At 46.9% G+C, this 22269-nt stretch overlaps 1 protein-coding gene across 1 annotated transcript; it reads left to right on the top strand.

Moving 5' to 3' along the window:
* Positions 1-474: 474 nt before the first annotated feature.
* On the top strand, positions 475-21103 carry Bfar (bifunctional apoptosis regulator). Its single transcript, XM_013011768.1, has 8 exons — positions 475-665; positions 11860-12195; positions 12733-12937; positions 13246-13415; positions 14251-14395; positions 17552-17725; positions 19528-19730; positions 20046-21103. Exons 2-8 carry the CDS (start codon positions 11933-11935, stop codon positions 20236-20238), a joined length of 1353 nt encoding a protein of 450 aa, XP_012867222.1. The 5' UTR covers positions 475-665; positions 11860-11932; the 3' UTR covers positions 20239-21103.
* The last annotated feature ends 1166 nt before the right edge of the window (positions 21104-22269 follow it).

The raw sequence follows: 22269 nt of genomic DNA, 5'->3' as shown, positions 1-22269 counted from the left end.
TTTCTATGTAGGAAAAAAAATTTCATTTCAACTTAGCAACTTAACGATCTCTGGGAGATTTAAAAACATTCTCTGGGCGATTTAAAAACAGGGATGAGACGCCTTAAGGGTAAACGTGTAAGGTCATTTTAATTCCTGGTCTTTGATTAACAATACAGTTGGAACTTTAGCCATAGCTGTGTGATTTTTTTTCCTGCACAAAATGTGAAGACAAAATTGTGGAGAGTACAGGGCAGTTTCGTGATATTATTTTAACTGCTGGGCACTACTGAACTAGGCTATTTCCTCTGAATACAGAAACCACCAGCCCGGAGGAGCAGTTACAGGAAAGCGCCCGCCTGCCCCTGGAGGTGCAATTCCCCAGCTGGAGCTATTAGTCTGTGGTTGAAGAGGAAGGGGCGGGGCCTGCTAGTGCGCGTGCGCTCTCGGCCTCCGTCTGGGCGTGGCCGCTCTAGGCGCCCGGGAGGTCGCGGGGTTGAGGTGGCTGAGCACTGAGTGCGGCCTCTCTATGGTCACGGGCCTGGGGCATTCTCCTCCGCCTCCCCCATCTTCTCCTGAGGGTCTCAGGTTACTTCCGGAAGTGAAGAATTCACCTGCGCCTCAGCTTCCGCGGGGTTCGGGGGCCCGGGCGCGATGGCCGGGCTGGCCCCGGGACCAGAGAAAGGGTAAGCTGAGGCACGGCGGGGGATGTCTAGGGACGATCCGTGGGCTTTATTGTGGGTGTGGCGAGGAAGCCGTTCTCCTGAGTCGCCCCGCGGGGTCCGAAGAGGCCCGCGGGCCTTTCTTCACCCAGGCCTGGGTCTTTGGGGGCCCTAGCCCGTGTCCTGGCCGCCGGCCTTCGTTTGGCCCGCTTCTCCCATCCCTTCCCGAGATCCCCAACGTCGGCACTGCGCCCCTGGGCGTCAGGGTCAGAGCCACTCCACTCTGGGAGCCCCCCCACCCCAAGATCGGAAGGAGGGGCATCGCCTCCACACACCTGGGAGGGGGGCGATCTGGCGCACGCCCTTCCTCCGGGACGGGGACGGGCCGGTGACCCACCGGTTAGAACTAACCGGACCCTGGGTGAGGATCTGGCCCAGCTTACGGTCTGTTGGGTTCAACCCGTTCCTGCCCCGAGGAGGAGAGATCCTTCTTCCCCCACCCCCATCTACACACACATACACTTGCTCTCTTAAAAGAAGGTCACGGAAGCTCAGAAAAGGGGGAACATGAAACTCCAAAGTCACCGTGGGGCTGGGCTTGAACCCCCTGCCCTACGGATCCGCGTTCCCTCGACTCGGGAATGTGAACTCGCGGCCAAAGTGCGTTTGCTTTATAGGAAGAAAGCGGCGGGGAAGGAGGGGGGAAGCGAATGAGCCCGGTTGTATCTCACTGAGGATCTTTGGTCGGGGCCGAAAGGGTGGGCCCCTAACTTTGGTAGAAAAGAAAAAGCCAGAACCCTTGAGGACCATGCCCTCAACTGTCGCCGCTGGGCCCTCCCCGCCGAAGCCCATTGGTCGACGCTTTGGCGTGGCCCTGACGTCACGCCGGGAGAAGCCAATGGGAAGGAGCGCTGCTTATCCTGAGGCACACCCCAGAGCCAGCCAGGGCGGCCCGCGCGCGCCAATGAGATCACGTTCGCTCTTGTCCCAGCTGTTTGGTAAACAGCCAGTCAGGTTGTAAGCTGCTGACCCCCAGTTGTCTGGGTATTTTCACAGACCTGATGGAAAAACAACCCACCCCCCTCACCCTTTTCTGGGCACTTTTTCCTGGAGTGTTGACACTGACACCAACAAACTATATTGTGGGGGGGGGGACTCAGTAAAATGGCACTATTAATAATTAGGAATGATCATTCAAGTCAGCCATACAGCCTGCTTCTTTTCTGAGCATCAGTGGATGTAGTTTGAATAACTAAAGCCTTCTCATTTCTGGACTACTCCGTAGGAAAATCCAAGACTCAGGGAGAGTAAATGGTAAACTAGCAAGTCTCACTCCGGGGATTATGTTGTTTCCACTCTATCAGACTCTCCAAGGAAATTACAGTCTAGGCATTGGGGGAAAAAAATAAGCCTTACACTAATACACAGAGGCAGGACAGATTGATTAACGGGTATGAAAGGACCCAGTGACTTGATTTGGGTCTTACAAGTGAGTACTTTCAGGTTTAGGGTTGTGTTGCAGGTGGAACAGCATGAGCCTATGGTAAAATGCCAAGGTGTAGTGTGTGACCAGGAAAGGAGTAGAGAATAATCATAATAATCATAGTAATAGAAATGGCTGGGATTTTCATGGCACTCACTACTTGCCAAATGTTATTCACATGATAATCATTTCAATCCTTTCAGCAACCTTTTAAGTGCTGTTAATATGTCCATTTTGCCTGGTGCTGGTGGCTTATGCCTTTAACCATAGCTGCTCAGGAGGCTGAGATCTGAGGATGGCAGTTCAAAACCAGCTCGGGCAGGAAAGTCTATGAGACTCTTCTCTCCAATTAACCCTCAGAAAACCAGAAGTGGTACTGTGGCTCAAAGAGGTAGAGCACTAGCCTTGGGCAAAAAGGCCCAAGGACACATACCAGGCCCTGAGTTCAAGACCCATGATGGACTATATATATATAGTAAAATGAATATATATGATATATATATATATATATCATATATATTCATTTTACAGATGGCTGCTGAGGTAGTCAAAGGTTAAGTGAATTTCCTGAAGTCATGTGACTAATAATTGTCTTTTGGGATTTTTTTTTTTGGCAGGACTGGAATTTGAATTCAGGGCCTGGATGCTGTCCCTGAGCTTTTCTGCTCAATGGTAGTGCTCTACCACTTTGAGCCACAGCTCTGCTTCTGGTTTTCTGGTGGTTAATTGGAGACAAAGAGTCTCAAGAAGTTTCCTGCCTGGGCTGGCTTCGAACTGTGATCCTCAGATCTCAGCCTCCTGAGTAGCTAGAATGACAAGCACCCAGCTCAGGGTCCTCTGTTAGCCTGGTACACCATAACTTGAGTCTGTCTTTACTGGTTATTTTGGAAATGGAATCTAGCAAACTTTTCTGTTCTAGATACTTTCAAATCAGTACCCTACAGGTCTCTTGACCTGTGCCAAGGGACAACAATGTATTCCTCTACCTTGATCCCAGACATCCTGTCTAGGTGTCCCCAACATCCCAGGTGATTGTCATGGAGATGTTAAGAGCACTGATACGGAGTCAGGTATTTGTTGATTTGGTTTTCATCCACATATATCTGGACCCCAGTATTAGACACTGTCAGGTATGATAGACTTCTATGACTTGGTTCCTGACTTCAAGGATCTTAGAAATTGGATGTGGCTGAAGCAGTGGTGTGTGTATGTATACACACATAGGAATGAGGTTGGTAAACACCTGTTACTTTTCCAAGGGGAGGATAGCCCTAGTGAGTGGCTGGTTTCCAGGGAGAACCTAGAATTTCCCTGCTGGGTTTAAATTGTATAACAAAGGGCTGGGTCCATGGCTCCAGTGGCAAATCCAGTACCACCCCAAAAAAGTTGAGCTCTGCAGTAGTTCACAGTTTGTGGTTGAGGATCGAGACACTGAGTGGATTAGAGATGAGTCTCCTGGATTTGTCTGTTCAAACTGGCTTTAAACTGGATCCTCAGATCTCAGCCTCCTGAGTAGCTAGGATTACAGGTATAAGCCACTGGCACCTGGTGAAAGTCTTGACGTGGCTTGCTCTTCTTTATCAGCTTAGGGATCCAGTAGTATCTCTTAGTACGTTAGGCACTACTTTGGGAGATTAAAAAAAAATGTTTAAAACAAGCCTCTTCTAGAGGCTGTCTCAGTCCACTTGGGGATGATGGTCTTTTTTTTGTTGTTTTTTTTGGAGCTGGATGCCTATAATTTTAAGTACTTTGGAGGCTGAGATCTGAGGATTGTGGTTTGAAGTCAGCTTGGGCAGAAAAATCTGTGAGACTAATATTTCCATTTAACTACCAAAACATTGGAAGTAGAACTGTGGCTCAAGTGGTAGAGCATTAGCCTTAAGCAAAAAAGCTCAGGGACAGTGCCTAAGCCCTGAGTTCAAGACGCAGGAACAGCACAAAGAAATCAAACAAAGCAAAACAAACAAAGAAATCAAGATTGTCACTTAATTTTTTTTTTAATTGTACAAAGGCAGTTCTGGAGAGGAGTTTCAATCCATGGTCTTCCATAGCCTGTGGTCATATGTCTGATTATATGAGTGTAATTTATAGTTACAGATCACTTAAACATCAGAAGCCTTTTTATATGTCATAGTGAAAATTGCAGGATTTTGAGTTGTGATTTTATTAACTTCTTGCTTGCTTAAGACTTTGTGATTCTTAATATGTTAAAGTATAATATAAATATAGTATATTAGTAATAGTACATTAATATATTAAAAGTATAGTATATATTAATAAGCCATATAATATAAATGGCAACGTGTATTATATATTAATATGTATATTAATATTGATATAGTATATTAATAAAAATACAATGTTAACATATAGTTTATTAATAGGGCGTGGTAGCTTAAAGAAAAATGTTATTGTTAACATAAAGGTGATGTACAGAGAAGTTATAGCTACATAGGTCAAATAAAGAGCACATTTCTTTTTGGACAATGTAACCCTTTCCCTCGCTCTCCCAGTTAAAGAAAAAAAATTTAAGTGTTGGAATGAGCTGAGTCTGCAAAAGATACATTCATTGCTAATATATGAGTCAAAAGTGAAGTGGGTGTGTGCATTTGTGTGCATGTGTATGTGCACTGGGGATTCAGTCGAGAGTTTTAGTTGGACATGTTAAAACTGATAGCCAAACCAAAAAAAAAAATTAAAAAAAAAAACTGGTAGCTAAGGTATGGATTACTTGGTAATTACAGCAGTTTCTATGTATGTGTATCTCTGTATCTGTGTCACTCTCTGAGTTACTGGACAGGTACAGTGTGCAGTACAGGGTAGGTCCTTGAATATCTGCCACACGGTGAGTACAAGAGGACAGCTTCCTCTTCAGTGTGTCCTCTTCTTGCCCAATACCACTCAAGGCATCAATCATTGCACTTCAAAGTTCAGGCAACAAGTCAACATCCAAAGCAACTACCTTTACCCTAGTAATTTCCAACCCTTCCGAAAGAACATCTTTTGTAATTAGAAGGGGGGAAAAAGATTCCATACAGTCAGACTAGAATTGCTTTTCTGTAACAAAAGAAGAGTCCATTTTGCTGCCTGCATTACATACTCGTAGTGTTGTATATTTACTGCTATTTCTTCTCCTTGTCTTACTTCATTTTGGCACATTTATTTTTATTTCATAATCACTGCTATTGGGGGGGCACTCTTTGGACATTTAATGTCTGGTGTGTTCTGCCAGAGTTTTGTGGCAGTGCCAGGATTTAGTGTACCAGAAATAGAAGTCCCAGTTCTATTGTACAGGTTCCTCTACAGGACAGTGTGCTCCCCTGGCTACAGCAGCTGGAGTTCACCTTCCAGACTCCTGTCGCATGTGGTTTGTTTTTCTCAGCTGTGCAGTAGCATCCCTGGAATGTGGCCTGCATAGTAATAGGATGTCATCAGTCCTTTGAACTAATAACTTCCTATTTGCTTCATTGGAACAATGTCTTTATGAGGACAGACTTTTAAAGTCAGATTGTCATTTAAGACCTGTCTTTGCCCTTTACTAATTAGGCCTGTGTTTCCTCACCTGTAAAGGGAAATGACAGTAATACTTTCCCCTGGGACTGCTGCGCCGTTCAAATTATGTGGGCTTAGTAAATGTTAGTACTTGTCATTGTTCTGTATTTCCAGGAAATATGTAACATAGAAGGAGCCTAACCAGAAAGCCACACAAACCAAAATGTCTTTAGTCTTGTATTGAATGTCCTAGCAAAGAAATGACTGGAGACCATATTTTTTTCAGGCTAGACATCTACTAAATTAGCCCTTAAACAGATTATTATTCTTGGGATACCAGGTATATATAAGGGTCACAAGAAATGTGTGGGCTTTTTTTTTCTTTTTTCTTTTTTTTAGGACAGCCACGAAATCGTCCAACAGTTTACTAGAAAGAATGGCAACATTTTTTTTGGGGGGGGTGGTTATGGGGCCTGAACTCTGGGCCTGGGCGCTGTCCCTCAGCTCTTCAGCTCAAGGCTAGTGCTCTACCACTTGAGCCACAGCGCCACTTCCAGCTATTTCTGCTTATGTGGTGCTGAGGAAGCAAACCCAGAGCCTCATGCATGCAAGGCAAGCACTCTACCACTGAGCCACCTTCCCAGCCTGGCAACATTTTTTTTTTTGGTCCAGTTGTGGGGCCTGAGCTCTGGGCCTGGGCGCTGTCCCTCAGCTCTTCAGCTCAAAGCTAGTGCTCTACCACTTGAGCCACAGCGCCATTTCTGGCTTTTTTCTTTTTGCTTATGTAGTGCTGAGGAATTGAACCCAGGGCCTCAGGCATGCAAGGCAAGCGCTCTACCACTGAGCCACCTTCCCAGCCTGGCAACATTTTTTTTAATCCCCACTGTCATGAACACAAGCTGAAGTCAGTTATAAGGAAAGACAGACAGAGGAAGGAAGTTGGGAAAGAAGAAAAGGAAGGAAGGAATCCACTAGTGTTAATTAACATTTTCTTACTTGCTTGCCATACTGACAATGCAAGTACAAATCTTGTCTAAAATGTACAGACTCTCAAACAATGCCCAACTTTCTTTGTTCTCCATGCTAAGAAATGTAAAAGCTCTTGGGCCAAACAATCCCAAATGTGTATACTTCAAACATCATCTAAGTCAGGGCATTCACTTGCTTTAGCTAAGACATGTCTGGAACACTGACAAGTGAATCACTTAAGTATAATGCTATGATGTAATTTTTTAAAAATAAACTTAAGTGGAACAGTCCTGAAGGCTACACCAGAGGAATTCCAGGTTTTCAGTTTAAGGTCAGCCTATTTGTCTCAGTCACTTTTGAATCCAAATTTAAAGTTTAGTCATCTTTCCATAAATTGGGAACTGCCTGTCATGTCAGTAGCTAAACTGTGAGTAAAGAAGACTGAGGTGAAAGGTTTTTATTTATCATAACTGCTGTGTTACTTGCCTGGGATCTTTTTTTTTTTTTTTTTTTTTCAATCGTGGGGCTTGAACTCTGGGCCTGGGCGCTGTCCCTCAGTTCTTCAGCTCAAGGAGAGCGCTCTACCACTTGAGCTACAGCGCCACTTCTGGTTTTCTGGTGGTTTATTGGAGATAGGAGTCTCACGGTCTCTCCTGCCCGGGCTGGCTTTGAACCGCGATCCTCAGATCTCAGCCTCCTGAGTAGCTAGAATTACAGGCGTGAGCCACCAGCACCCGGCTGCCTGGGATCTTTGACAGCTTTGTGAAATCTGGAAAATGCTTATCCACAAAGAAATATTACCATGGCCAAGTTAAAAGTTTCTCTTACAAATAGTTCATTGAGCTGGGAAGGTGGCTCAGTGGTAGAGCGCTTGCCTTGCATGCCTGAAGCCCTGGGTTCCATTCCTCAGCACCACATAAACAAAAAAAAAGAAAAAAAGAAAAAAGCTGGAAGTGGCGCTGTGGATCAAGTGGTAGAGCTCTAGCCTTGAGCTGAAGAGCTGAGGGACAGCACCCAGGCCTAGAGTTCAGGCCCCCCCCAAAAAAAATAGTTCATTGACAAACTCTTAGTGAAGCCTTAAAAAACAACAGCAAAAAAAAAAAAAGGTAGATCCACATCTTCATCACCACCCACCCATGTGGTTCATCATCTCAGAGAAACCATCAAAAGTAGACTATCTTCATCTGAGTCATCTTCTCTGCCTCATTAGTGATTGAAATCCTCACCGAGCCAATTAAACTTTGCCCTTTCTTGTGTTAAGCTACGCCATGATTGGCCAGATTCTCCTTTTCGTAAACAACATAAAATTGACCTGTCCTTTCTTTTATGCTTGGCGTCATTTTGGGTCGATATGGTAGAAAAGATCGATTTCGTTTAAATGTTTAAAATTGTCCCTTCTTCAAGGACAGTCAAAAGTATGTCTGGATTTTTCGACATTTGTATTATCATCTCTACTGCCTTCAACACACACTGCCATGAGGACGTAGTACGTTGGAGCGAACCATTTTGCCAAAGTAGGCTGCATGGTGAATGGGGCAGGGGGAATAGGGAATGTTGGCAGCAGCAGAGGTGTGTTTGTTCTTTGAGACAGGATCTTTGTAGCTTGGCCTGCCCTCAAGCATGAAATCCTCATGCCTCAGCTTCCCAGGTGCTAAGATTGAAGGTATGCACTACCACACCCAACTGTATGTTGAATGGAGAGCCATAATCATATACTGCTGATACAGTTTCAAGCTTACAATTTCTAAAGCATTAACCAGCATCACAGAATGAGATCTTTATAGGCTAAGGTATAAAAGGTCTTAACTTTAGCTCAGAATTGGTGCATTATTTGATAAGCTTAACAAAAAAACATCCTAAATGGTGTGACTTTCCTAATGGGTAACTAAAAAAACAAACAGGTTAGGGGCATGCTTGTATAAGAAGCAGAGGGTTTTGAATTGAAACCCCAATATCACCACCAAGAGGACAAAAAAAAAAAGTTAAAGAGGAAGCACAGTGGTACAATGCTTGCCTAACATACATACAGCCCCAGATTCTAACCTCAACACCACACACAGGAGAGAAAAAAAAAAAAAGCAATAGACAGGTAAGGTAAGCATAGTACCATGACTTCCCACAAAGCAGCCTTCCAGATAAGTCCATAGACCAGCTCCATGTCTAGACAACCTCACTTCCCAGGGAGACCCTCTCATCCTCTTCTTCAGTTACATAGTGTATTGGGAAATGTGCCAGTGCCAGCCTTTCTCTTTCAGAGATTTTTCAAGTATTGAACCTTGGCAGATATGTCTTAAAAAAAAATAATCCAAAGAAAACCATTTCCTTTTATGAATGCATACAGTAAGATTAAACCCTCATGTATCTTTTATTTACTGGATTGTTATTATAGAGGTAATAGACAGCTGGGTTACATTTACATGTGTCAGGTAATACGTACATTTCCCTTTGAACAGTGTCAGATGGTCCCTCACTCTCTCCCTTTCCCTCCCTCCATCTCCATCCACGAGTTGCATAGTTCACTTTCATCAACATCTAGTGCACTCTACTGCTGCACTTTTTCATCCTTTTTCTTCTGATTCTGTGCCCTCCCCACTCTTCCCACAGATATGCATGTGAATACATCATATATAAAGTAAAGAATACAGAATCATCAGAAAAAGAAAAAAGAAAAATGTCCTTTGTTTCCATAGCTCTGGAGTTCATTTCAGAATGTGTGTTATTTTGTTTACATATGAAGAGGCGCTTGGGTATTGCACCTTTGTGATTCTCTCCTATGACTACCCTCTTTTGATCTCACTGTATGTGAGAACCTAAAATCCTGTGTAAGTCGTTATATCTCATTGTGTCTTAGATCTAACTTCCACATATCTGAGAGAACATGTGCCATTTGTTTCTCTAATCTTGGCTTACCTCGCTTAACATGTTCTAGTTCCATCCATTTCCCTGCAAATGACATTTTATTCTTTCTAATAGCTGTGTGAAATTCCATTGTATATAGGTACCACACTTTTTGGATCCACTCATCTATGGTGGGGCATCTGGGTTGTTTCCATGTCTTGGCTATTGTGAATAGTGCAGCAATGAACATGGACGTGCAGGTGTCCTTGTCATATCCTGGCTCACGATGCTCAGAGTAGATGCCTACTGGTATGGCTGGGTCATAGGGAAGGTCCATGTTTAATTTTTTGAGGAATCTCCAGACTGCTTTCCAGAGTGGTTGTACTAGTTCACATACTCACCAACAGTGCAGTAGGGTTCCTTTCCCTCACATCCTCACCAGCATTTGTTGTTCAAATTCAAAATGTTGACCAATGTAACTGGGGTGAGATGGAATTTCAGGGTTGTTTTGATTTGCATTTCCTTTATGGCAGAGATGATGAGCATTTCCTTATGTGTTTTTATCATTCTTAACCTCTTCTTCTGAGAAGTCTCTCCTTAGCTCCCTTACCTATTTAATGATTGGTGTGCTAAGTTTAGAAAGGGTTAGTTTCTTGAGCACTTTGTATATATTGGATATTAGACCTATGTCTGATATATTGCTGGTAAAGATCTTTTCCCAATTGGTTGGCTGTCTTTCTAGTTTAGTAACTATGTCCTTAGCTGTGCAGAAACTTTTTGTTTTATTTATTTATTTATTTTTTTGTCGGTTGTGGGGCTTGAACTCTGGGCCTGGGCGCTGTCCCTCAGCTCTTCAGCTCAAGGCGAGCGCTCTACCACTTGAGCTACAGCGCCACTTCTGGTTTTCTGGTGGTTTATTGGAGATAGGAGTCTCACAGTTTTTCCTGCCCGGGCTGGCTTTGAACCGCGATCCTCAGATCTCAGCCTCCTGAGTAGCTGGGATTACAGGCGTGAGCCACCAGCGCCCGGCTTAAACTTTTTGTTTTAATGTAGTCCCATTTGTCGAGTCTCTCCTATCTGCTGTGCTCCTAGGACTCTGTTCAGAAAGTTCCTACTTGTACCTACCTATAAGTTCTCATGTCTCTCCTACTCTGTCACGCAGTACTTTCAATTTTGGGTCTGATGTTAAGATCTTTGAACCACTTTGAATTGATATTGGTGCATGGTGACAAGCAGGGATCCACTTTTAGTTTTCTGCATGTGGCTACCCGATTTCATAACACCAGTTGTTGAAGATGCTATGTTTTTTCTACTGTATGTCTTTGGCTCCTTGGACAATTATCAGATGACTATAAGTGTTTGCTTTTATTTCTGAGTCATTTAATCTGTTCCATTGCTCTTTGGGTCTATTTTTGTGCCAGTACCAAGCTGTTTCTGTTATTATGGCTCTGTAGTAGAGTTTAAAATCTGGTATTGTGATACCACTTGCATTTTTTTTTTTTTGGCCTAGAATTGCTTTGGCTATTCTATGCCCTTTGTATGTTGTTGTTGTTGAATTTTTGGGTGGTTTTCTCTGTCTCAGTAAAGAATGTTATTGGGATTTTGATAGTGATTGCATTAAATTTGTATATCATTTTGGCAATCTGGTCATTTTCACAATATTGATTCTACCTATCCATGAACATGGAAAGTCTTTACATTTCTTGGTGTCCTCTTTGATTTCTTTCTTCAGAAAGTTTGAGCTGTGAAGATCTTTTACAATTATATCAGTTCAAAATCAGTTCAAAGCCTGTAATCCTAGCTACTCAGGAGGCTGAGATCTGAGGATCACGATTCAAAGCCAGCCCAGGCAGGAAAGTCATGAGACTCTTATCTCCAATAAACCACTGGAAAACCGGAAGTGGCCTTGTGGCTCAAATGGTAGAATGCTCACCTTGAGCTAAAGGGCACAAGGACAGCACCCAAGCCCAAAGTTCAAGCCTCACGACTGACAAAAAAAAAAATCAGTTCAAAGCCAGCCCCTTGGGCTGGGAAGGTGGCTCAGTGGTAGAGTGCTTGCCTTGCATTCATAAGGCCCTGGGTTCGATTCCTCAGTACCACATAAGCAGAAAAGGCCAGAAGTGGTGCTATGGCTCAAGTGGTAGAGTGCTAGCCTTGAGCTGAAGAACTGAGGGACAGTGCCCAGACCCAGAGTTCAGACCTCACAACCAACAAAGAAAAACAACAAAAACAAAGCCAGCCCCTTAACTGTTTTGTTTTTTGTTTTTTTAAGCCACAGCTCCACTTCTGGAATTGAAGCTAGTTAATTGAAGATAGTCTCCCAGACTTTTCTGTCCAGGCTGGCTTTGAACTGCTATCCTCAGAGCTCAACTAGCTGAATAGCCAGGAGATCCAACATCTATTTATCCTCTTTCATTGATTCTTTTTTTCCCCTAGATGGGCTGATGCTTGACGGAGTTTCCTGAGTCTGGAATTTTCTATGTCTCGGGGTCCTGGAACTTGCTAAGCGATGGAGGAGGCCGAGGAAACGGATGGGCTCAGGACAGGCCCGGAAAGGGATGCTGCTACCCACAGCCCCCGCCCACAGATCTCGGTCAGTGAGTTTTCCTGCCACTGCTGCTACGACATCCTGGTGAACCCCACCACCCTGAACTGTGGGCACAGCTTCTGCCGCCACTGCCTGGCTTTATGGTGGGTGTCCTCAAAGAAAACAGAGTGTCCGGAATGCAGAGAAAAGTGGGAAGGCTACCCCAAAGTCAACATTCTCCTCAGGTAATGCTGGGCATGCTGGGAGTGCCCGTGTGGGGGTGGGGGTGGGCGCTGAGGCCACTTGCCCTCCCAAGGGACTGCCATCCTTGGTCTTCATTCTACGTGAAGGGACAGAGTGATCCTAGCTACTCAGGAGGCCAAGGTCTGAGGATCACAGTTCAAAGCCAGCTAGGAAAGTCTATGAGACTCTTATCTCCACTAAACTAACCAAAAAAAAAAAAAAAAAAGCCAGAAGTGAAGCTGTGGCTCACTGCAAAAGAAGCTCAGGGACGTCACCCAGGCCCTGAGTTCAAGCCACAGGACCAGCACTAAAAGAAAAAACGAAAATTATTGTATTCTAAATCATTTAGCTGTCACTTTCCCTGAGCACGTGTATATAAGTTACTAATGATTTGCTTTTCCCATAAAGCAAAGCCCTGGCAAGTGTTCTTTTCCAACCTGCCTGTTACTCATGCTGACGTTGGATTATTGGGACCGGGGCACATTCTACTTAGTCCGGCAGACAGTCTGACTGATCTTGCTTTCCTGCCTTCCCCATAGGGATGCCATTGAGAAGCTGTTTCCAGATGCCATTAGGATGAGGCGTGAAGACATCCAGCACAACAGTGACATCATCCAAAGTCTCGCGGCTTTTCAGAGGCTCGGGAATGACCAGCTGCCTTCGGCTCCCAACACAGGCCGCATGAACCAGCAGAGAGGAGGGGGCTTCTTCTCCGGGGTGCTCACTGCATTAACTGGTGTGGCAGTAAGTAACTCGTGCACATTGAGATCAACAGGCATGCTGACCACGGAAAATAATCACCGCCCAGAGATGTTAGCTCTGTCCTGCTCCATCCTGTCCTCTGCATGATTTGGACGCCATCTTGGCCCCAGCATGTGGCGGGGGAGGGAAGGGAAAACAGGGAGGAGACACATCTGCTTGAGATAGAATCTTCTGAGCCCACTACTGCAGTGCTACAGAAATCCAGGTGTTTTTTCCAAGCCTTGTGGATGGGGTCAGGGACGCCATTGGCCCTCTTTCCACCCCAACCCACCCTCACGTCCATCTTCCAGGTAGTCCTGCTGGTGTACCACTGGAGCAGCAGAGAGTCCGAACATGACCTTCTGGTCCACAAGGCCGTGGCCAAGTGGACGGCGGAAGAGGTTGTCCTGTGGCTGGAGCAGCTGGGCCCGTGGGCCTCCCTCTATAGAGACAGGTTTCTATCTGAAAGAGTAAATGGAAGGTGAGGAGAAACACACAACCCAGAAAGATGCTTCTTACCTATGGGAAAAACTTGTCACCCTGCTGTGAGCAGCCCTGGCAGAGAGCCCTTGGCTCTCCCTCTTCCTCTCTCTCAAAAAAGGCTAGGCCTGCACCACATGGTCTCTGGGTCTGGTTTCAGCCATGCTGGAGCACCTGTCAGTGTTTCATTTGTCCTAATGACATTATAGAGACCAGCCAGATCTGCTCTGTCTTGATCAGCTCCATTCCTTTGCTATTGTAAATAATGCTCTGCTGATCTCAGAGTACAGTTTTTGATAGGCTTCTATTTTCAGTACTCTTTTATTAGAGTAGAATGGCTGGGTCATTGGTTAACTCTGTGTTTCCTTCCCTCCTCTTTCTCTTCCTGTAGTGAGATTTGAACCCAGGGCATTTGCTTGCTCGGCATGCATGCTCAGGGCTGGTGTTGTACTGCTTGAGCCACATCTCCAGCCCAGCCTTTTCCTTGTTAATTGGGGATGGAGTCTCCTGGACTTTCCACTATTGCTTGGCTCTATGCCCGCACTTGTAAAATAGAAGAGTATGTGAGAATCAGAGTCTGTCACTGAGAGATGAATGGCTTAGGAACAGAATGCCCTGGTGTGCTTTGGGCCATGGTTACAAAGTGTCCATACGCCACTACTCTGCAGAGCTATCCAATAGCTCAGCTGCGATTGATAGAGGGATTGTAGATAGTCATGTGCTTAGATCTCACCTTACCCCTACAGAGCCTACTCCGGGGAAATGGATCTCAGTGTGGAAAAGATGCTTCCAGTCAGTATCCGATCTCAAAAAAATATCCCTTCACCCCTCCACAGATTGCTTTTAACTTTGACAGAGGAAGAATTTTCCCAAGCACCTTACACCATAGAAAACAGCAGCCACAGAAGAGTCATCCTCACGGAGCTAGAGCGTGTGAAAGCCCTCGGCGTGAAGCCCCCCCAGAACCTCTGGGAATATAAGGTGAGTTCTTCCTTTTCAAAAATGGAGTGTGTAATGTAGCTGGGTACTCCATTACAGGCGTGAGCCTGTGATTCCAGCTACTCAGGAGGCTGAGATCTGTGGCTCTCAGTTCAAAGCCAGCCTAGGCAGGAAAGTCCAAGAAACTCTTATTTCCAATTAACTACCAGACAAATAGGAAGTGGAGCTGTGGCTCAAGTGGGAGAGCACCAGCCTTGAGCTTAGGGACAGCGCCCAGGCCCTGAATTCAAGCTCCAGGACTAGCACACATACAAGAAAAGAATATAGAGAATGATAGCAATCACCTGCATGCTCTTTGCTTAGCAGAAGAAAAAAAAGCCCCCAGGAAGTGGTTCTGTGGCTCAAGTGGTAAAGTGCTAGCTTTGAGCACAAAAAGCTCTGGGACAGTGCCCAGGCCCTGAGTTCAAGCCCTAGACTGGCAAAAAAAAGGAAAAGCCCCTAGCCTGATTAAAGGCCTGCCCCCGCCCCAATAGCTCTCCCTCTCCAGGGCCCACCGTGCTGCACTGGGTGCTGGGCACCCCTGTGCTCCTACAGCGGCTGTGGGACGTTGTATGACCTGCTCTAACCTCAGCGTAAGAGGCGTGAGCTGAGCTTGCCCTGCGGGAAGCTTCACCTCTGGGGCTCTTTCGTAATAATCCTTCACATACGTAGGGGCCCTGTGTGCATTTCCCCATTGATGGGCACCGTTTTCACTATCAGAGTTAGCTGTGCAGGTGCACATGTCATCCAGGCACTCAGGATAAAGATCTAGAGTTTCTGAAGCAGAAAGTTTGTATGTTTATGTGTTTTGTATCACTGTTTGTTTTAATCTCTTCTTCTCTTTTGTCACAAGTTATTGGTTTGATAGAGTCTGATCAAATGCTGAACTTTCTGTGGCTCCTGTATGTAGACCCACTATGGCTTTTAATATCTGGTAGATCATTTTCAAATCTCTCATCCAGCAGTGACCCTCAATTGGGAATACTTTAAAAGTATAATGGAGCAAGCTTGTAGTCCCAGCACTCAGGAAGCAGAGCAGGAGGATCAAAAGTTCTAGGGGCTGGGAAGGTGGCTCAGCAGTAGAGCGCTTGCCTTGCATGCCTGAGGTCCTGGGTTTGATTCCTCAGCACCACATAAGCAAAAAGAAAAAAGCCGGAAGTGGTACTGTGGCTCAAGTGGTAGAGCGCTAGCCTTGAGCTGAAGAGCTGAGGGACAGCGCCCAGACCCAGAGTTCAGTCCCCACGACCAGACCCCCCAAAAAAAAAAAGTTCTAGGCCAATCTAGGCTACATAACAAAACCCTACCTTTAAAAAGAGAATGGGCTGGGAACGCGTCTTAGTGATAGAGTGCTTGCCTAGCATGCATGAAGCCCTGGGCTCAATTCCTCAGTACCACATAAACAGAACAAGCTGGAAGTGGTGCTGTGGCTCAAGTGGTAGAGTACTAGGCTTGAGCAAAAAAGAAGCTCAGAGACAGTGCCTAGGCCCTGAGTTCAAGTCCCAGGACTAGAGAGGAGGGGGAGGGGAGGGGAGTACTTAAGTTGTCTCAATATTAGCCAGAGCAAATGGGAATTTAATTCTGATCCTATCATGGAGAAGGATCTTATACTCAGTCCTTCTCCACACTGCCCAGCCCCGCCCTGGGGGTGGGTGTTTGGCAGTTAGCTGAAACATTCCCCACTCCCAGTGGCCTGTGCCATTCCTTCTGAGTGCCGGGAAGGGCCTCTCCCTTGCTGCCTTTCTCACAGTGCTTTTCCTCCCTATCTGATGGGGCTGGCAGGACCTGATCGCTTGGCTCCCACCGGCGCCTGCCGACAGCAGAGCTGATGGGGTGTAACGGGGCTGCTCTGCCTCCTCCCTGGTGCCCGCCACAGTCTAGCTGATCTCAGTCAGGCTTTATTTCAGGACCTGGGTTCCTCAGTGATAGCCGCGCCACCCCACCGGTACACAAACCACATCTTAGTGATGACATGGTTCGTGGCTTCCCACCAGCTTGCAGTTCGTAAGCAGTGTATACATCTTATTTTTCTTGAAGGATTGTGAAAAGCTTTTATAGCTCAGAGGGATGATTGCAACTGTCTAATATGTGCAGGACCCTAGGTTCCATCCCCAAGCACCCCAGAATAATAATAAAGTACATACCTGCTACATTTGATATCACCTTATTAGTCTCCAATGGGTTTCCTTCTTGTGTGTCAAAGATATTTTAAGTTTGCTGGGCAACAATGGCTCACGCCTGTAATCCCATCTACTCAGGAGGGTGAGAGGTGAGGATCAGGGTTCAAAACCAGCCCAGGTAGGAAAGCCCGTGAGACTCTCATCTCCAGTGAACCACCAACAAGGCAAAAATGGGACTGTGTCTCAAGTGCTATCCTTGAGCAAAAAACTCAGGAACAATGCCAGGCCCTGAGTTCAGCCCCAGGACCAGCAAGCACATACACACACACACAAAAAAAAAATGTTCAAGGTTTATTTTGTTTTGTTTTTTATTTTTTTGTCAGTCATAGGGCTTGAACTCTGGACTTGGGCGCTGTCCCTCAGCTCTTCAGCTCAAGGCTAGCGCTCTACCACTTGAGCCACATCACCACTTCCAGCTTTTTCTGTTTATGTGGTGCTGAGGAATCGAACCCAGGACCTTATGCATGCAAGGCAAACACTCTACCACTGAGCCACCTTCCCAGCCGTTGTTTTGTTTTTTAAGGTAGGGTCTTGCTGTGTAGCCCATGTTGGTCTTGAACAAAGCTGTACATATGTACATATGGGAGAAGCCATTGCCACAACCAAGATGGCGAACACATCTGTCACTCCCAAGTTTCTTCCTGCCCTTTAGCAAAAAGCCTGCCTTCCAGCATTTCCCACACACAATTGGTGATGTGCATTTCTCTAAGGACAGGTGACCTTGAGCATCTTCATATACACTTTCTTGATACTCCCAAGTAACAAGAAAGCTACATCATAAAGTTACAATATTTACATTAGTTCTGATATGCTGGGGCTTGAACTCAGGGCCTCACACTTGCTAAACAGGCATTCTACCACTAAGCCACATCCCCAGCCTTGGTGGGTTTCCTGCCTCTTCTTGCTATTTATTTCTTGTTGGAGAAGGTGTTCAGGTGCGATCAGCCACCATGACTGCCCTGTGCCTGCCTTGTCCCTGCAGGCAGTGAACCCCGGCCGGTCCCTGTTCCTGCTCTACGCCCTCAAGAGCTCCCCGCGACTCGGCCTGCTGTACCTGTACCTGTTTGACTACACAGACACCTTCCTGCCCTTCATCCACACCATCTGCCCTCTGCAAGAAGACAGCTCTGGGGAGGACCTTCTCAGCAAGCTTCTGGTAGGTAGGCCAGGCAGCACAAACAGAACCAGTCAGCCTTCCTAGCTACTCAGGAGGCTGAGATCAGAGAATCACAGTTCAGATCCAGCCCAGGCAGAAAAGTCCCTGAGAGACTTATCTCTAATGAACCACAAGAAAACCAGAAGTGGTGCTATGGCTCAAAGTGGTAGAGCACTAGCCTTGAGCAAAAGAGCTCTACCACTTGAGCCACAGCGCCATTTCTGGCTTTTTTCTTTTTGTTTATGTGGTACTGAGGAATTGAACCCAGGGCCTCATGCATGCAAGGCAAACGCTCTACCACTGAACCACCTTCCCAGCCCTGGATTTAATTTTTTAAAGAAATGGTTGCTATTACTATAAAGGAAGCTGATGAAGGTCCTGACCATATTTAGTTTAATAATGACTCCCAAAGAGTTGTTGTTTGCTCCACTGAGCCCTAGGTCATGTGCTCCCTGGAGACCAGCCAGAGTGAGACGGGCTAATGCTGAGATTAAATGCTATGGGCAGGGTCCATCCCAAAGGCCTCCCCCCCTCAATGAGCCATGACCCCAGTCACCAATGCTATTGTCATATCACCTGACTCCAGGGTTGTGTGTGGTGCCCTACCCTAGCCACTTATTTGTTAGCCTTCCCCCTCAGATTATTTTAGAGCTGCTAGGCGCACCGGTGGTTCACACCTATAATCCTGGCTACTCAGGAGGCTCAGATCTAAGATTCAAAGCCAGCCTGGTCAGGAAAGCCCATGAGACTCTTGTCTCCAGTTAACCACAACACAAAAAAGCCAGAAGTGGAACAGAGACTCAAATAGGGGACCCTCTTTTACTGGGGGTGATTTTTTTCATATCTATTCGATCACTTGAGAGTAACGCTCTTTGACACTGGGAATGTGGCTTAGTGGTAAAGTGTTGCCGCGCATGCGTGAAGCACTGGCTTTATTCCTTTTTCTGTCCACAGAAAAAGCCAGAAGTGGCGCTGTGACTCAAGTAGTAAAATGCTAGCCTTGAGCCAAAGAAGCTCAGGGACCCCGCCCAGGCCCAGAGTTCAAGCCTCTGGACTGGCACAAAAACAGAGAGAGGGCGAGAGAGAGAGAAAAAGAGAGAGAGAGAGAGAAATGCTGTTTGTTTTAGAGCCTGGTCTGTTTCTATGGAAACATGCATGCACAACACAAACACATTAAATTACTGATCCAGATCCATGCTACATTTAATTCCCCCGTGTCTGTCCTCATTCTGCGACAGGTAAGAAGATGTTGGATTTCAAGAATGCTCTGATGGGCCGGGAAGGTGGCTCAGTGGTAGAATGCTTGTCTAGCATGCATGAAGCCCTGGGTTCCATTCCTTAGTACCACATACACAGAAAAAGCTGGAAATAGTGCTATGGCTCAAGTGGTAGAGCCCTAGCCTTGAGCACAGAAAGGCTCAGGGACAGTGCCCAGGCCCCAAGTTCAAGCCCCAGGACTGGCAAAACAACAACAAAAGAGTGTGCTTACATCCCCATGGGGACAGGAATTTACACACTGGCTCGTGTAAATTCATCTCAACCCCATTTTCCACACCAGGCTCATTTTGATGTCACTTCTGGGTTTCCAAAATCATGTAACAAACCTCCCAGCTCCAACTTTGCTGACTGCCCCACTGCATATTATGGTGCATACCAAAGTCGACTAAGTTCTTTTTAGACAATTAGGTCCGTGTGTGTGTGTGTGTGTCCGTCCGTCCGTCCACGCGTGCGCACATGCACGTGCTCAGCACATGCCAAGCTCCTGCGCTGGCTAACGCCCCATTTTGTGTGACCCCCGGAAGGACCTGAGGGAGCCTACCTGGAAGCAGTGGAGGGAGTTCCTCGTCAAGTACTCCTTCCTGCCATACCAGCTGATGGCGGAGTTCGCCTGGGACTGGCTGGAGGTCCACTACTGGACCTCGCGGTTCCTCATCGTCAACGCCATGCTCCTCTCCGTTCTGGAACTGTTCTCCTTCTGGAGGATCTGGTCAAGAAGTGAATTGAAGTAAGAGCGGTTTTATAGCGCAGTGCAGCGCTGGTAGCAGTGGCCAGGTGGGAAGGGGGAGGAAGGTGTGTAGTTGAGATGGGGTCTTGCTCCTTTTTGGCCCAGGCTCAAACCGTGATCCTCCTGACTAGCTAGGATCATAGCTAGGAGCCACTGGAACTGGGCTGCCCCAAGCCCATAACACTTCCAGCAAGTCCCCAAGCCCCCCGGGGAAGCACCCGTGGGCTGGGTCCTGGGAGCAGAAGACCCTGCGAGGCCTGGGTCAGAGCCCTGCCGTGGCCCACCCCGCCCCAACCAGCTCTCTTGTCTTTGCAGGACAGTACCTCAGAGGATGTGGAGCCATTTTTGGAAGGTGTCCACGCAGGGGCTGTTCGTGGCCATGTTCTGGCCCCTCATCCCACAGTTCGTGTGCAACTGTTTGTTTTACTGGGCCCTGTATTTCAATCCGATCATTAACATTGATCTCGTGGTCAAGGAAGTGCGGCGGCTGGAAACCCAAGTGTTGTGACTGGCGTTGTGGCGGGGCGTGGCCATCTTCCCGACCCGACACCTGTGCCCACAAGGGGCGGAGGGAGCGAACTTCCTGCTTCTACCCCTGGTAAAAGCAAGGTGCTGCTGCTGATCGAAGGCTTCAGCCAGGTCCTCTCCCTCATCCTGTGGCACAGGGGCAGCAGAGACCGATGTCCCAGTGCCCAAGGACCATGGAGGTGACAGGAGAGCAGCCCCTCCCACCAGCTCCTTTCTCTCGGGGTCTGGGGGGAGCCTGCCAGGATGGCTGGAGGACTCAGGGTCTTCAAGGGACACCGCAGGCCATCAGCAGTACCCCCCCCCCAAACTCCGTGAGGACAGAGGTGCCCAGAGCCTCTGGCCAGGCTCTAGGTAAGGCCCACCCTGTGAGCCAAGTGTAGGGAAGCAAGGATAAGATTTTGCCATAGGCACAGATATCAACATAGGAAAACCCAGAAATCAGTCGGCCTCTCTGTTGCGCACCGCTAAGGAACTCAGATGAAGAGTGGTAGCTGTTTTCTGCAATCATTGGAAGTTTGCTCCCTTTCTGTTGGGGGGCACCTACTGGGGTGTCAGGCATTTCAGGCTGAGCTGATGCAGGCACCTTCCAAGTATTGCTTGGGCGCTTTGTTTTGTTCTTAAGAATTTGACCTGTAAAATATACCCAAGGTAGTCTTTGTTCAAGAAAACATTTTCTAAGTTGACCTCACACTGTATAATGTGTAGTCTTTATTGTCCCATTCTGCATAAACAGCAGGCCTAATTGCTGTAATTGTGACTTGGGGGGGGCTGGCAGGGGGACCTCCCATTTCCTCCCCTGTGCAAACAGCAGGTAAATGAACTATGAGCTCATCAAGGTTGGCTTCGAAGACAAGCTTGTATCCAAAGTGTGTGTGCACGCCTCCAGGAGCCTTTCTTTAACCCTTACTATCTCGGAGTGAACATTTCACTCCAACTTTGCTTCTGAAAGTTTGAAGGAAATACTTGAAATAAAAATAAAGATTTTTTTTTATACAGATAAAACCTCTGTACAGTGAAGAGCAGCTGTTTAGGAAATAGAAATTTCTGAGTTACATGATAAACTCTGCAAGCCAGCCTCAAGTCTCCAGGTGCAGCCCCCACCCAGAGGTGGCCTCAATAGAAAAATCGAGAATGTGCTTCCTCCTGCCAGAAGAGACAGGAAAGGCTCCCTGGGCCCGGGCAGTGTTTGTGCGAGTCTGGCCTAGCCCTGGGGTGGTTAGTCTTCCCTTCCCACAAGAGGTGGTAGCTGGCCACGGTGCAGACTGACCACAAGATGGCTGGGCGCCCATCAGCCCCGCTCCACCAGCTGCCCACACCTTGCCTCCCTCCCCCACAGGTGACACCCACAAAGGAGACTCGCCCAGAGCAAACAGCTGGGCACGAGCTCCTGTCTGGGCGCCTCCACAGGGCGGTTCAAGGGCAGCCCTGGTCCTTATCAAGGCAGGCTTAGGGGCGCCAAAGGAGTCTACAGAAAATACCCACTGAAAATGTCATTTTCTCCAAATCCAGCATAATTGAAAACAAAAACATGGGGTTGGGGAAGTTGGGAGAAATTATTTACAAGCATCCTTATCCAAACAATGGACAAAAACAGGAACCAGCGCTCATGTCCAAGTCTGTGACCTATAACATGATATCGTTTAACTCTTGGGTGGGGGTGGGGGCGGGTCTGTGTTTCTGAGGGCTGAGGATGGAACCCAGACCCTGGGTAGGCAGGTGCTCTGCCACTAAGTCATAGAACTCTTCAAGAGGAAGTTTCCGTTGCTTTTTTTGGTTGCTGAACTCAAGGCTTCCTTCCAGGCTGGTGCCTTCTGCCTGCCTCACTCCTCCCGCCCACCAGATTGTTTTTTCATGACAGAAAAAAATAACCTTATGCACATTATACAACATAGTCTCAACTGTATATACTTTTGCTTTTTTCCCTTCTTTTTTTTTTTTTGAGACTGCCCTACTGTAGTCCAGGCTGTTTTCCAAACTTGAACTGCAGCCCAGGCTGGCTACTACAACTCTC

Source organism: Dipodomys ordii, unplaced genomic scaffold (genome assembly GCF_000151885.1).
Source record: "Dipodomys ordii isolate 6190 unplaced genomic scaffold, Dord_2.0 Scaffold14, whole genome shotgun sequence".
NCBI classification, from domain to species: domain Eukaryota; kingdom Metazoa; phylum Chordata; class Mammalia; order Rodentia; family Heteromyidae; genus Dipodomys; species Dipodomys ordii.
This window is presented reverse-complemented; position numbering and strand designations above follow the sequence as displayed.

Excerpts from the sequence above, each read along its gene's own strand:
- Bfar (XM_013011768.1), top strand. The coding sequence starts at position 11,933 with ATGGAGGAGGCCGAGGAAACGGATGGGCTCAGGACAGGCCCGGAAAGG. Across the intron at positions 12,196-12,732 it reads AAAGTCAACATTCTCCTCAG|GGATGCCATTGAGAAGCTGT; the intron begins GTAATGCTGGGC and ends CCTTCCCCATAG. Across the intron at positions 19,731-20,045 it reads TGGTCAAGAAGTGAATTGAA|GACAGTACCTCAGAGGATGT; the intron begins GTAAGAGCGGTT and ends TTGTCTTTGCAG.